Below are 16,554 nucleotides of genomic sequence, written 5' to 3'. Positions count from 1 at the left end.
ATATTTAATTTTAAAACATTTCACGTAAGTTTTATTAAAGACTGTTAACAAAAGTAAAGCATATTCGTGTGAAGCATGAATCGGAGGTGTACCAGACGCGATCGTGCACGCCGCGTTTCTCGCTATGGGAACAGAACGGAGGCAATCGGCGCGAAATCGGTTCGATCACGAGCAGCCAGAGGTAGGTCCATCGCGATTCGCTTGATCTCGCGCAAACCGAGTCACGGATTCGCGTCTCGTCGTCGAGCGTCGCCTCCGTGAACCGTGCAAGCGGCGCGCTCGCCAATAAAAAAGAAAAAGGACATAAGGCGCACGCTGCGAATTAATAAGCCAGCTTTAAACACAGAAGTAGCATATATGCCCCCCTTCGAGGTACATCGAACGGAGGGAGATCGTCAGGACGTACATAATGCGCAGCGCAGCTGAAGCGACCGAGGGACGCTCGGTTGAAAGAGGGTCTTTCTTTCTCATTGTTATGGACCCAATTTTATGTTGCCTCGAGAGAACGGCTGACTTTTGGGCCCTGTAAGAGCCCAGAGAGAAAGAAACTACTTTATTCCGATCGGTCGATGCGCGCTCACGGTTCAGTTGGGCATTCGGGGCCTATGGTTTTCGTTAAATCCATCACCGCGGGACGTCCTATTACCGTTCTTCTTTGCTTCCCCAACATTTTCGCGACTCCCCTGCCTCGTCTAAGTGGATTATCAGAGATATCCGTTTGATCTCTCGGCCGAAAAGGCCGCGCCGGATAAACTTTGGGATGTCTTACGGGTTCCTGCAGGTGTAGCGGTTAAGTCCTTCCGTTTTGTACGCGCCGCGAGAAACAGAACGTGAAAAGCCTTCGAGGTTTTATCCCCCACGCGGAGAGAACCGAATCCCTTCGTAATGTCGGAGGCGTAAAATATAGAAAGAAATTGTTTCTTCTCTATTATATTTTCATCATTTTATGTACAATTTTTTTTTTTTTTTTTTTTTTTTATTAAAAAAATAAGGTCGCGGTAATATTTTTTTAATTTTTTGGAGAACGTAATAATAGAGAGGGAGAAAGGTTACTTATTTTTTATTTGCCGAATGTATGGAATTATATATTTCTGTACGTTCTTTCACGCGTAACGTTTATTTGTTCTTTACTCGCGCAACAGCTTTTATTATTAATCGTGTCATTCAACTTTCGACATTTTGAAATATTAGAATGTCAAATACTGTATTACAATAAAAAAAGAAAAAGAAAAAAATGATATCAATTTAACTTTCGCGGTTTCTCAAGTTATTCGGGCCAAAAACACAGACGAATACAGCGACGACATCAACGTAACGACATCGACGATGGCGCAACGTCAAAAAGGAGGAAAAGTTGTACGGCTGGGCTCCGTCGACCGGCAACGATGACTTCCTTCACGAGGGTTTCAATTCAATAGGGTCACGATGATCCGACAATGGAGCCGAGTTTGGCCGAGAAGAAAGAACTTCCAGAAGAGGTTTTCTTGGATCTCGAGGAAATAACGAGTCACGCTCGTCCCGTGGCACGGTCTGCTACCGAAACTGGAAGGATGGAAGGACCCGCGCGGAGAAGAAGTGAGATATTTCTTTTTCTAGCAAGCGTACGCACAGGCGCGTCAAGACGCGGGACCGGCGGACGAAGAGGAAAAACGAAAACGCATGACGATCTTATTGTCGCTGGATCCGCAGAAAAGTCGTTTCTCTCTCGCGGCACATCCGACAATGAGCGTCTTCTCTCTTTTTTTTTTTCTCTTTTTTTTTTTCTCACTTTCGTCTCGTCTATTTTTCTAGCTCCTTCTGCTCTGCACGCTCGCTCGCCCGTCCGTCCGTCAGAAGTCCCTCGGCGCGCAAAAAGCAGTTAAAGCGATTAAAGTCCCCGAAAGCTCGGCGAGAAGCGAAGCGCGATAGAAAGCCTCCCGAGTTCTTTGCCTGTCTTGCCCCTCGCGCGTCCCTTCGGAGCTTGGATATTGCGAATCGTGGTGGAATTGCCCCGGGCAATTGCGCTGGAATCTAACTTCCATTCGGACTTATTATTTGAACAAGGGTAGCGCCGACTAGCAACGGAGGTAGCTTCCGGTTCTCCCTTTTTCTCGTGCTCCTTCGGTCGGGCGTCACGTGATGAAGCGCGATCGATCAATCGTAAAACGCTTAACGATTAGGTTTCTCGTGTCTTCGCGTTTTACAGTCTGGTAAAGCGAAATTTGAGTCGAGTACGGCCGGAGATAAAAATAGATCGCCAATAACGAAGAACCCAATTTCAACCAGCAGCTTTTATTTCTTTTATAACCGTGCTTGCAAAATAATTATATTATATCATTCCCATTAAAATCACTCTAATCTCGTGCTTTGTTAAATTTAATCTCGTTAAGCGATAGGTAGGAATTAAAATTGTGAGGTGTCAATCGAACAGCCTCGCGTAAGATTACGGATAGTACGGTGTCAAATGTCTTCTATATCCGTGTCGGGCCGACGCCTAAACCTAAGCAAGAAGGGTCAAGGATTAAATCTCGCGTCGCGTCTCTGCATAAAATCTCCGAACCGGAAGAGCAATTACTACTGATTGACCTCCTCGTTTCATCCTCGGTAACCGAACCGTATAACGGGATTAATAAAGGCTCGACCGTCCATCCATAATGGCAGATGAGGGGAGCGAGGTGAAACGGGATGCAGCGGTGGCACACGCGCCTCTCCTAAAATCAACGAGACGGGAACTCGTACGGACATTAATTGCCTCTACGAGCCGCGCCGCTAAATTAAGATGCGTGCGTAATCGAGCACCCGGGCTAAGCTAACGCGCTTCGAGCACGCTAATTGCGCGTGAGACAATATTGCGCGATCGCGTAATGCATCGCGAAATTGCGCGCGCTACGCAAGAGGGAAATACGCGGATCGGTAAATAAATTAGTGTCTCAACTGATACCTTATTGAAGTATTCAGGTAGGATGTATACACGCAAATGGTAATGAATGTCGGAACGAAGCGGTCCAAAGCGAACGATGCAATGGCCGATTAATTAATTTACTGTTACGGAAAGAAAACGGTAAGCGACTTGAAACGTGAGTGAGAAAAAAAAACCGTCGTTTTCTTAAGTGGCGCCATAAAATTCTGAGACGCGAAATCACGAGATTACTACCTTTCCCGATCGAACGAGCTAGTTAACTGTGACCCACGCCGATCTATAATCGCCGGATGCAACCGTTCTTTTTTTTATTCTTTTTTCCTTTTTTTCTTTTCATTAATCGTCGTTGCTCCTTGCTCGCGTAAGGCTGTAATTGGACCGGATCGTAGTCACAAAGTCGATAACCCGGCGTAATTGAATCCGTAAGCAGTCTGTCGATCAGAAGCTTTCTAGTAAAACGATTTTGCTTCGGCGAAAAGTGCGTCAAATGCGCCGCCTCTGCGCACAAAGGAAAGATTAAAGGGTTCTGTGCGAACGCTCAACAATTTCATATAATCATACGCATCAGCTCCTTCGCAGATTTCTCTCGTTTTTTTTCTTCTTTTTTCTTTTCTTTCTTTTTCTGCAAAAATGTATGGTGACAAAGAGGCTGAAGAGAGATATATACTCTGTCTAATATTATCCACGGTATTATTTAACTCGCAATTAAATTTTAGAGTAAATACTCGCTATTCCCCGATTGGTTTAATGAACCGTTTCGCTCTCGCAACTGCGTCGACTAACCGCATATCAGTACACAAATTTAATAGTTTGCCCTGAGAAACACTCGAACGCTTCTAGCTATGCGCGTCAAGCGAAGCTAGGACGCGATCTCATTCGGGATAATTTCCGCATAATCATGCGTGTACGTCACTCCGGAAATTTCTCTCTACGCGGCGCATAATACAGGGAACGCGGACACAATACGACTCGACTGGAACGCGATGCGATCTCGCGATGTAATAAAACCGTTTCGTAAAAGGACGATTGAACGCGGTCTCTGTGCGAATTCTCAGAGAAAAGAAAAAGAAAAAAAGAAAGAAAAAGAAAAAAAAAAGGGTCTGTCACATCGTCGCTTTCTCGCCCGCGCTTGTCCCGTCTTCCCTTTCGACGGTGAACGCAGAAGAGGCGAATGAAAACGTTCGCCGGGACAGAATAATTCATTGTCCTACTAAAACCGATGGTGCTTCACGCTTGTTTGGGGAGCGGATTCACGTTGTTCGGGCCACCGCGAGCCTTGATGGAAATAGAGCGATGTGAAATCCTAGAAACTCTACCTCCAGATTTGTTTTACATTTTTCAAATATATTCGCCAAAGTGATCATCGTTTTATTGATGATTTATTCTATTTTATTATTATATTACCGCGCGTTATATACGTAAGAAATTTTTTTTTAATCGATAAAAAGATAAAGAAACGCTTTCACATATGGTTTCATGCGTGATCTCTCGTTGACGTATGCTAGAAAATTATTCGTTCCACGGTCAGTTTCGACCACTCCGCGTACGATAAACAAACCATCGGACGCTGCAATCGAAAGGGGCAGTTAGAGATAAAAAAAAAAAAAAGTTATGGGGACTGAGTATATAGATGTATGAGAAAAGTTGACAATGGATGATGAGCCGGGCAAAAGGGAATACGGGAGTGAAATGGAATACATAATGAAGGGAGGCTTCTTGCGTCCACGCGATAGCAGCGTCCACCAAGAAGGTCGGCTGCCGCCTATCTATCCTACTCCCTAATATCAGTATCCGGGCTCGTCGAGCTTTCCCTCTCGTTTCGTCTAAAATCTTCCCTTTCTGTTCGTCTGTCCACCTCTGTGTGTCCATTTTCCCGCGCCTCCGCTCTCTCGGAGACTCTACCTTTGGCGGACCCCACGCGACACGCGTTGTATGTTCGGCCCGTCCCTTTGCTCTCGCCTTTTTTGTATGCCCGATGAACGGCGCACGCGGCCAGCTGGCGGGAGAGATACAGAGAGAGGGAGAGAAGTCCTCAAAAGACACAAAGGACGTCCGCATGCATTAAAGGGTAATGATGCCTCCGTGACGGCGACGATGGTTTGGGTTGCGGTAGCCGATTCCCCCGTTTGACGTTTGAAAATTCGTCCTGCCACGCGACGGGCACCGCTGCCGGCGCTCTCCGTGGAGCGAGGCATAATGTTTTACTCATGACGGCGTTTAGGAACAACGCCGGACGGACTTGCATGCTAATTTCGCGCAGACGGAATAAGCCGGAGAGACTTTTCCTTCCTTTCCGGTGCCGTGAACGTGTCGAGGCAAAAGTACGCTTTATCTATTATTCCGTGGATAAATTTGAGGAAGGAGAACGCGTCCGCGCTTTCGCGTACTTCTCACGAAAAGAGGGATAAAGGGGGGAGGGTTTCAAGTTTCTTGAGACTTTTAAATTGGATATTCAGTATTCCGCGCCGACGACCACCGACGAGTCGTAATAGCGTTAATCCGGTATATACTGTAAACGATTGTCGACTTAATTTACGTTTAATTAAATCGTCGCCAGTTTTAGCGAGGCTTCATTTTGGAATATAAATTTGGATTAAATTAAAGTCGGTGCCGAATCGAGAGAAACTTACGAACTGTCGGACGATGCCAGGCTCAAAAATCTTATCATTATGTGCCTGTGTAAAATGTGCACGCTTTACATATATCCTAGAGCGTAAATTAATTCATTATAATTAAATCATCATCGTCTTTAATAAAATATGTGGCTGCAAAACTCGGGTCGAATTAAATCGCGAAAGTATCATCTAATTAAAGGTTTCAACGGAACGGAAGGAAGAACGATATCTTCCTCGATAAAATATAAATTAAAAGAACACGAAATTATTGGTATTAATTGACGTTACGACCGCTCCAACCGCTTCCTGAGAAGCCTTCGTTCGAAGGCTAAATAAAGTTTTTATTTCCCATCGATAAAGTTTTATTTCGTTCAACGTGTTATCCTGTTTCAATATTAAAAAAAAAAAAAATTAAATATAATTAAACATAAAAGGGAATGCTCTTTTTAATTAAGTAATTTTCCAAACAATTTTATGACTTTACGATTTTGCGGCGATATTTTATAGAATCGCATTCAATCGGTAATTATCGCAAAGAAAATTTTATCTGTTAAACATGCCGTAAACAGGAATGTTGAAACAATGAATGTAGCGATTTAAATATACAAGGGAATATCCTAATATAAACGCTATTTAATGACGATATCAAGCCGAAATAATAGGCGTTTAAATAATAGCGAGGAATGCCGAAAGTATCATATGCACAAAGTGTTCTTAAAGGCATGTCCCGGGAACGTCGCGTAGTCGTCAAAGGATTTCATGGCGCGCACTAAGATACGGCTGTACGCGGAATTGATTGCAGCTTGTGGGTAACGTTTAGAGCTTCGCGCCGAGGCGACCGGCTCTATAAAGTCGCCACGGCGGAAATTATAACTCGGATGCCGCGGCAGACCACGGCGAAACGTTGGCCTTTTACGAAATAATTTACCGGCCGGACTCGTTAGCGTGGCATTCAGCGTGAGACGAAAAGGAGAGGGGCTTGTTAGGCCACGCGTGCACTCCGGGTGCTCGGCCGCGTGTGCAATTTTTCGGCGGAGAAAGAAAGCGCTCACCGCACTACGCCTCCTACCTCTCTTTTCTCGCGAGCGTCCGTTTGACGATCCGCAATTTGCATAAAGTCGTAGCGGCCAAAGCGGTCACGCGAATTGTCACGTTTGGGAAACTTTAATAAGTTTCGCAACGGCGCTCCAGGTGCCGCGTACACTCCTCCGTTTTATTTGATATTCGCGCCTTGTAATTTCGAGCATATTACTCTTACGCTGATTAGCATATCCCGTGACAGCGGAGTGTCGTAAATAAATATTCTCGCGTAATGTTATTTGCGTCGCGAAATTTTTTCTTCTTTTTCTTTTTTTTTTTTTCCTCCAGTAGTCGAGTAAAATTAATTTTAAATAGCATAAGAGGTATTAGAAAATTAAGACAAAGCCGTCGAAATAAAAGTGGCACCGAAGTATAACGGACTATAAGTCTCCCCGCGGCTTTGAACGTTCTTTATGCCGTAGCACGATGGATGAAAAGGAGAGACATAAAGACTCGAGATATATAGTCATGTACCACGAAAGTTTCGAAGTGCATCTACTGTTTCAGGGGATGAATCCGTCTCCCGTTTTCCGCGGGCCATTCGTAGAGGATTTCAATTTCGCTTCCCCGCCGACTTTTCGCGACGGCCAGAAAGAAACTCGGATCGAGAAGTAGGAGAAGCCGCGGTACGGAAACGCGAAGACGCACCGTGGATAAACGATCGAGATAACGGACTTTATGATTCTACGGGATTACGGATCCCACGGTCGTTGCATAAATTCCATCGCGCGTATAATGTAAAGCTAATACGGCGGTTCTTCAAGCCTCCGCGATAGCTGGGCCGGGGATGAAGGGAGGGATGAGCGGTGAGTAAAATGGGGAGCGCGCAGGTATGGCTGGTGACAGACCGACGGGTATAAAGGGATAAGGAACGGAAAGGCGTACGAAAAGAACGTAGAGCATCGCGGGAAGACTACCGGCGAACGCCTGGGAATAGTAAATTTCCGCTGCATCGTGGCATCGTTATTAGCATACAAGTATTTAGAATGAATTATGGGCCAGGCCGTTTATTCCCGAGGGTGGATGTATTCGGTACAGGCACTCCGAGCGTTCTTCCTACGTCAGGTGTATCCCTTGGGAGGTAACATTATGTTGTCTTGCATATTTCATCCTTTCACTCTCTCAATCTCCTAACGCGCTTCGCGAAAAGGAACAGAGAGGGAGAGAGAGTGAGAGGAGGAGAAAGAGTGGCGGAGAATGGGAGCGAAAGCGAGAGGAAGGAAGAAGACCGAGAGCACGCGTGGGCATTTAAAACCGCGACATTATGCGCGTAAGAGGTGCAACGTGAGCCGCTGCCAAGGAGGTCGAGGAGGTGCACGAGCTTCTTCTACTCCTCCTCCTTCGCTCGCGACGTTCTACCTGCGTTCTAAGCCGCTCGAATTTATGATCGGTTTACCGAGGCCGGGGGATCGATTTTGCGGCTTATACGCGAACGTCGGCTGCCGCTGCTAAGCATAGAGGCGCAACAACGTCCGCGCGACTACGTTGTTAAAGCCTGACCCAACTAATGACTCAGGTCGCGAAATCCCCGTTAATCGTCGCGCTCGCCGTCTAACAATCCGGAGCCCGCGAGAAGTCCAGCAATTAAACATAATCAAACCCGACATTCCGATTTCATTAGATATTAAGTTTAATTTTCAGATCCGAAGTTGTGTGTGATATAATAATTATATGAAATATATTTTTACACGGGAGCATAATTAAACGCTCGTCGAGTAAAAAGAATTTAATGATCTGTAAACTATTTTTCGTTCGAAATTAACTTTCGCGCACGGATAATTTGCGAAAGAATATAAAGTACGACAGGTTACAAAAATATCGCTTGATCGTCTGTAATCTTTTTTTTTTTTTCGACGCTTCTTTATATTTCTCCTTTCTGTAAGGTTTTTTTACTTCGACGTCTTCTTTTGTTTTTGTAAAACTACAAGGAGAGACGTACAGCTACATGCAGTCGCGCGCGGCAATTAGAAAGCCATTATCTCACGGTCGTGCGCGTTCAGCCATTGTGTAACAAGCACGCGTAGGGGGTGGAAGAAGAGTGGTGAATTCCCACAGAGTTAGTACACCTCCCGTGTCTGCGGGGGTAGATGAATGTCCGGCAATCAGGTGCAGGGACCCCCGACTGTCTCTGAATCTATCCGCCGGCAGCTGCCCGATACGTTCTCGTTGACGCGGAGCCATCATCGAGCCTACGGCCCTCCCGCTGTTTCGTTTTCGTGTTTGGACACCGACGGGGAAACGTGCCTGAGAGAAGCCACGTCCGAAACGCCAGGGAATCTCTTTAAAACGCATGGACCGTTTTCTCTTTTAACGGAGGGATTTTTTTTTTTTTTTTCGAAATTGACCATGAAAGACGTACGCCACGTTCTCGACAAAGCGGTACGTGCAAAGCAGTCGCGAACGTGGATTTAACGGTTTACGATCGCATAAATTTAAGAGCCTTCACTCGAGATCAAACATTTTTCAGCTTCTAGCCAATTATACGAAAGAAATATTGCTATTTCTTTTTTTCCCTTTTTTTTTTCTATCGCGCTGTCACTGAGTTTACTTTCGAAAAAATGTTATACATTTATTTATCGACGTTTTCGTTTAGCTGTTGCGTTTAACAGTCAAAAATGCGCCTTACATTACTTCGCTTATATAGATACTTTCAATATGATTGACGTATATCATAAAATTTATACACGCGATTATTATTTATAACATAATGAACGGCGCAAATGCATGACGTAGGAAATTTCAATTAAATAGATACCCAGATTGACGATAGAGATTTACAATGATGACGGTGTGTGTCATCGCGATTCAGTACGACAGCCGCAGCGGGCGATTCTGAAAATGATAACACCGGAAATTCATAGCGGCGGCTGCATACGCGCGGTTCACTCAGCCGCGTTAAATTCGGCCATAATGATTCGACGATCGTGCACGTTCATTTCCGAGGAGTTAATATTCAAAATGAACATTAACAGGACGCACACTACCGTTAATCTCCAATGGCATGTGGGACCGCTCACGGTGCGCCGGAGGTCGCTTTACTGCATTCGCGTTAATTATGCAAATGAATAATTAGCATTTCGATTATTTCGGCAACGTCACTGTCTACGTCGCGGAAAATTTATCGCCCAAATATTAATTTATCGTTTTTCTCTCTTATACGCGGGTACGGTGGAATTTATCATTAACCGTCGCGATAATGCGAGGCGGAACGATCCACGGCCGGGCGATAAAATATCGATCGGCGAAGCCATCGTCGCGTAGATTAATAATAACTAGATAATAATTTACGACCGGCTCGTCAGCAGTCAATCTCGCTGCGAAGTCGTCAAAGGAGCTGTCGTAAAATTCGCGGGGCTCTTGTCTGGTAATGAAGATATTATGAGTCGGGGCTAAAGATTGCGAAGGCTACGGGCACGCCGTCGGAGATCCGCGCCGCGTAATCGCGAACATAATGGAAAGAAGGAAATTGAAGAATTTTCAGATTCGCAATTGGAGAACTTCACCAACTCCCTCGGAACGTAGAACACGGATCCGCGAATATTAATCGCTCAAGTTCACCGTCGAATAACTGCCGCGCGAATCAAAGAGTGATCAATGCGAACCGATTCGACCTGGCTGCTGAAATAAACTGTTAGCCTCTATGAATATATTCATATCCCTTCATCAATATTCAGAACCTACTTTCCTGACTACGCTTAAATCCACTAAAATCGCACGACATTGAACACGCTCGGAATTCGACGGAATGAGGCACGATCTTCGATTTCTCATAACGACGGTTTATGCTTTCTCAATTCGTGTTCTCATTTCCAGAAGCGCCGAGACACACGGACGTAATCGTAATCGCTTATCTTTCCTCTTTCTCTCTATTTGCGTTTTAAATAATAAAATATAAAAACATTAATGTGGCGAATGTAAAAATATTTTATCGGGGAAAACGGCCTGCTCGGTTCGCGTTCGAGCGCATTAACGAGCCTGATCTAATTAGCAGTAAACACCCGCGCAACTAATTTACTTGTAGTTGGCACTGATTCGGCGGGAATCGAAATTGCATAGAAATGGAGGATCGGAGACTTTCCTTGGACCATTTCCAATTCCGCTCGACTTCCTTCGCTCTCTTTCATCCGTCATTGCCTGTTGCGTTATTTTGCTACCTCGAAACTACGTGGATCCGGAACGTGAGCCGTGTTTTGAGGGCCGCGAGGATTAAAGAACTCTTGGCGAACCAGTCCACGTCTCGATCTAGAGGATTTAAGGCGTCTCCAACAAATAGATCGCTGCGCGCTAATGGATGGGAGTTCCGATTCGATATTGCCTCTCCCTTAGCCCGGCGCCCCCGAGCAGGAAATTAGCAAGTCTTAGGAGATCTCCTGTTAATCGTCAGGGTGATTTCTGCGGCGTCGCTTTCGGACAATTTGCCGCGACGAAATTTCATTTGTCCCCTACCTTCTGCATGCCAACAGTCGTCGACGAACCCTTCGAGGGACTTCTCTCGCTAATCCACCTTATTCACTCTTTATCTTCTACCATTTGATTCTACCTCGCGTTCGCTTTTCGTCGGAAATGGAGCTTACAAAATTAATCGATGCTATCCTGACTCCTCGACCGAAATGCATGGAATCCCTTCACGGCTTCATCGCGATCATTTCGAAAGTGAGGGACGGCGCGACGATGAATGACAGCGAATAAAGAAGGAAATCAGATTCCGCCCGACATTTCTCGGAGTCGGATTAGGAAAGAATAGACTTGCTATGAGCATAAAATTCTTGAAGCCGCAGCTCTCGAGCCGGTATAAAAGAATTCGTTTGAATATTTATTTAATTTCATTAAATGGCAGAAACAAAATATATTCCTTTTTTTTTTTTTTTTTTTTTTTTTTATAATGAAATAAAATTTGGCCCTTTGTCTAGTAATTAAAATTATAATTGTGATATAATTGGTTCCGTAAGAATAACGTGCAAGTAATTTCTTTGAAATGTCACGCGAGTTCGCCAACGTGAAGATCACTCGACAGATACGCGCTAATGAAATTCCGGGCGATACAATTGACACCCCCCGCTGCTTTTCCGTAAACAATTTATATTCTAATTTCCCGACGTAATTACAGATATCACTGCAAAATTACACGCTGATACCGATAGCGCCCGCGCACTGCAACCTTTGACAATTTTCACGTTGCAGCTGTGCTCGCGTGTGTCCGTTTTCCAGTCTCGTTTGTCACACGATGGGCGCACGCGTAATTAAAAGGGCTGCGTTATATGAGAAAAGTAGATATGCTCACCTTGTGCGTAAATGTATCATGTATTATCCGCTCGAATGCTCCGTTATCAGCGACCCTACGCGCACACACTAAAGAGCACCAATGATATCATCGATCACAACTGCCTTGGTCTCTATAGATCCTATGTTCCTCACTTAAAAAAAATTTTCTTCTTTGTATTTTTTTTTTCTACACGTACACCTCTCTCGGCGGGGCGCTATTTACAAGCCTGTGAGCCCCGCACAATTATGTATGCTACGCGTGCTACGCGAATATCCGTTTAGAAAAATGCAAAACTAGTGGGCGGGCACCTCGATGTCGCGGCAATTATCGCCGGCTATCGATAGCCGCGTCTTTTCTCGCACTGGGTCCACGAGGCGCCCATCGGGAAAACGCGAGGCGGTAAGGAACAACGTACCAACCAACACACCGTACCGTCGCGGCCTCGCGGCACTAACTGACAGGCTGACGAGAAACTCCACTTGGTCGACGGCAAGAGATGGCAAAGGGGAGGGGAAGTAACCCGCACGGCTCTCGACCCTCTCTCACGCGGGTCGGCCGTCCTTCTTCAATCGCATGCGCTCGCTTCGTCCCGCTCACAGTTTTCGCCCTCCGTCACCATCTAGTGGTAGATCGGCGTAGCCTCGCGAGCGCGCGCGCTGGTTCGCCACCCTCGCGGTGGACAGAAGGGAGGGAGCGAAACGAGCACGTGAGGCTGGTAAAGAGCGAGGGGTGGAGTACGGAGTGTGGGGGTCAGCCGAGGCCCGTATATGGGGGCGAGGTTGCAAAATATGTTGTAGAAATGGGGTGGCGGATGAATGCGGTCGCCTGTAGACTAGCGATTTTATTGATCTTTTTTCCACCCTTCAGACGCGCATACGTGCGGCTCGCTTAATTAAGCGTCCGGGCTAAGGCCCGTGTACACCTTTAGCCAAGTATTCCGACAGGGCCGCTGGGTTAATGAGATAACTTTTCATTTTTAAAACAATTTTTGGCAAATTTTTTAGAACGATTGATATACGTACAGCTCGACCAGGCTCCGGATAGCGTTACTCTCCCCCCCCGGACAATTGATAGATACGCATTCGGCGCACGTACAGCTTCCGCATCCGTTTGCAGGTGCCGCAATAAATTTTTCACGAATCAGGCAAATGCGAGCGATTAATTTTATTTAGTCCGGCTATTGTACGATAACGCGGAAAATATTGATGGCCAACGTAAACATTAATCACTGCAATATTAAATCGATATAAATTGACGTAAATGATTAGTAGCGTGGGAGTATAATGAAAACAGATGTATCGCTATTCGTTTTTTGACTGACGGAACATTATTGGCCGATCGTAAATTTTTTTTCGGGACGTCATCATTCGTAATAATTTATTAGCGCTACGGGACGCGAAAGCCCCACAAGACCCGGACGAAAATTGTGAGATATTGTGTCTTATCACTTTCTGGTTCCGACTCGTTCGATCCCGGGGGCAAACCAGTGGGATTCGAATTAGTGTTTATGGTACCCGCGGGCGTACGACAAAATCTCTTTTTGCGATACAATTGCAGTAGCCTGACAAGCGGCAGACGCCGATGTCATCGTTTTTCCTAATATCCCTTTCGATAGATATCTATTTAACTTTATTTTGCGAAAAAAAAAAACAAAAAAGGGGAAAAGAAAAAAAAAAAGATTACAGTCATAAAGATACTTCATTCGTACGCACAATGTACGTGTATATTATAAATACATTTGTCATTGCATAACGATTAATTAACTGCTGGATTGCACTTCGGAGAGTTTAAATGCATTAGCAGCGCGGTCTAACCGTCCGATATTTTACGTCCTAATCGGAAAATCGGTCACGCCGTAAATCTTTAAATAAACACGATTAATTGTTCTCGACAAGTTTGTGCCCCGGCCTTCGCAGCCGCGGCGTAGCGAGCTTAAAATGGATTTACTCGATCCGAATGCATTAACGACAGGAGAGAAGTTGCTACTCTCAAAGAGTTCTCCGGCCGGGAGCGAGTGCTAATTAGCGATTCGATCACGAAGCTTCCGGCGTCGGTAGACAACGTCGTCACCTCCACCGGATTCTCTTTGATCCTCTTCTATCTCCGTTTCGTATTCTCTTATTCGCGTCTCCCTCTTTCGCTAACCTTTCCGCCGTCACGTCTGTGGATATCACGTACAGACGACGCATATAAATGCCTAGATGCAGCAAGACCGCAGACTTTCGCGGTGTTGTGCCAAAAAGATAGCTTAATAAAAACACGTCCTTTTGTTCTTTACAAGGCTTAGGGTGATAAACCTAATATGCTCTTATTACCGGCATCAAAGGAGAATTTTTTTTTTTCACGGCGCGCTAATGCATTATTTACTTTGCTATTGCGACTGCTTTTAAAATAAAATGCATAATAGTAAATTATAATATTATTGTGCTTTTTGATTTTCGTAAGATCAAAGCGCGGCTAAATTACGAACGGGGGGAGGGCGAAGGAAGGGGAGAGGGGGGTCCGACAAATAAACTACCGTTGAGTAATTATCTCGCGGGAGCAGGAAGTGCGGTGCGGAGGTCAATAAATACGAAATGCGTAGGGCCCTCGGTAAAAAGTAAAGGATTACACGGTGTGATCACTGACGTTTCGTCTTTACCGGATCTCCCCCTTAGCGTTGCGTCTCGAATCTCATCGTCTGCCTACCAGCCCTTCCGCGAGGCCAATCCCCGAGTCCGCGTACGCAAAAGGGAGAGGACATGCGCCCGCAGACAAGAGATCTAATATACCCGTCGGTTACATTAGCCGGATTTAATTTAAGCTCCGACCCCGCTGCGTAAGCGTGCCGCTTATGCTCTCTACCTACCGCGAGTAGAAACAAACGTTAGCCTGAGGAGAAGGAAACCCTCCGAGGCGGCACGAACCAACGGAAGGCCAGAGAGAGACGGGTGAAAGATAGGGAGTATGTGCTGCCGGTAGCGAGAGACACCCGTTTATTGTAATTGCGCTGTCGCGCGCGAGCAAAACGCCGTTTTCCGTGGCTAACTAAGTATTCGCTAATACTCGACCATTTTTTTTTTTTTTTTTAAAGAGAGGGACAGCTTCATTAACGACAAAAGAAAAAAAGTCGCCTCTTTTCCTCGTCGCCGTGCCGCGCTTTTTGTTCGCCCGGCGAGGGACCCGGTCCAGTGTCCGGTAACGCTTTTATTCGTTCATTTATGTTAAAGTTTGGAATGCCACTTAACGGCCGCACTTTAGCTCGGGGCTAACATACTATCGGAGATCGAAGATAGCGCCTGATAGCGATGGCTGACGCGCACCGCTACGTACGGTAAGAATGTCAAGATATTTCCTCTCGAAGTGGCTTGCTGTTTGCCCGCCAGTCGGTCGCCTTTCTTTTTCGCACGTCGAACAAATACGACAGCCCGAGAGGAAAAGAGACGGACGAGGCTAAGCTCATATTTATTTATGAGGGAGGAAGTGGTGCACGGTTTGTCTGCCTGGCGCGGAAATACACATCCCCGCTGCGCGTATAGCGCGTAAGCGGCAAGAAGGACGCGAGGTGTTCGCGAAAAGTTGCGCCGCCCGTGGGTTTCCCAGTGTCGCGGAAAACTTTCGACGCGCCGGAGCGAAATCGCACGTTTCATTGTTACTTTTGTACGTTTTTGAGCGACGATATGGTAGACGCTTCAGCCGCCGTCGCCGCCGAATGTATGGCGCAAATAAAACTGCCACGTCGGGCGAAGTTACCGTAACCGTTTTTAGTGCTTTATGACATCCGTAAATCTTGGCTGCCGCAGGAAGAGGCTCGAATCCTTCCGAGGACACCGGACTATCTCCACCGAAAATTGACGAGGTCACTGTGTCGAAGAAACCAAGTTCCACGCGATCCGCTAGAATAATCGCGCCGGACATCGCGCTCACGTGTGAACTTTCTTAGATGCATCACGCGCGCGTGATAAAAGATCTATCGTTGAACTTTCTCGTCGTTATCACGTCCCCGATATTTTCCCATTACATTTTCTTTATTTGTAAAATTGTTATTTCCTTCATAAAGACAAACAGAATTTTTTATGCCACGATTATAATTCACGTAGATGTAAAAAAGAGAAAAAAATAAATGGGAAACTAAAACGATTATTTTCTCTGTTAGTTAAAAATCAATAATCGTGTGTTAAACGTAGCGTTTAAAAAATTTATAACACTTAGAAGTTCTTGGGTGTTCAGTTTCCGTAACAATGGTTCTAATTTCTTGCCAGGCTAACATATATCTTAACCCAGAATCCGTAGGAGGTAACAATTTAAAAGACAGCGTCAATTTCATGAAATTATTTAACAGTCCTCCCGCTAAGAGATCCCTTTGAGGTTTCGTGACTTTTATAAGATTAGGCCTTCGGTCTAAAGTTTTACAAAAAGAAAAAAGAAAAAGATCGGTCAGTGGGTCAACGTAGCGTTTCTTGTTATTTTACATAATGTGCGCCACCACAATGGGGCATCTTCGAAAGTATTGTTTTACGAATCGTAAATCTTCGCTACTGTATGGAAAAGGAAACGGGTATTTTCACCACCAGCTGATTTTAGAATATGAAGGGAAGCTTTAAAAGAAATATTTTACGACGGGTCCTTAGAAGAATCGCAATGTGCGATCACGTACGAAAAATGTAGTCAAAAGAAATGCCAAAGGGAAGTATTCCTTTCGTTGCAGAATGCACTAA

The 16,554-nt window shown here is 45.4% G+C and overlaps 1 protein-coding gene across 1 annotated transcript in view; it reads right to left on the bottom strand.

Annotated features, from left to right (window-relative positions):
- LOC139106254 (discoidin domain-containing receptor 2) overlaps nt 1-12,358 on the bottom strand; it is an 87,674-nt gene extending 75,316 nt beyond the window's left edge. Inside the window, exon 1 of the mRNA XM_070662846.1 lies at nt 11,876-12,358. Within this exon, the coding sequence (XP_070518947.1) occupies nt 11,876-11,895 (20 nt within the window). The 5' untranslated portion in view covers nt 11,896-12,358. The remainder of the gene's footprint in view (nt 1-11,875) is intronic.
- Nucleotides 12,359-16,554: the final 4,196 nt, after the last annotated feature.

The sequence above is a fragment of the Cardiocondyla obscurior genome, linkage group LG10 (genome assembly GCF_019399895.1).
Source record: "Cardiocondyla obscurior isolate alpha-2009 linkage group LG10, Cobs3.1, whole genome shotgun sequence".
Classification (NCBI taxonomy): Eukaryota; Metazoa; Arthropoda; class Insecta; order Hymenoptera; family Formicidae; genus Cardiocondyla; species Cardiocondyla obscurior.
The sequence above is the reverse complement of the archived record's forward strand: the minus strand, read 5'-3'. Positions and strand labels throughout refer to the sequence as shown.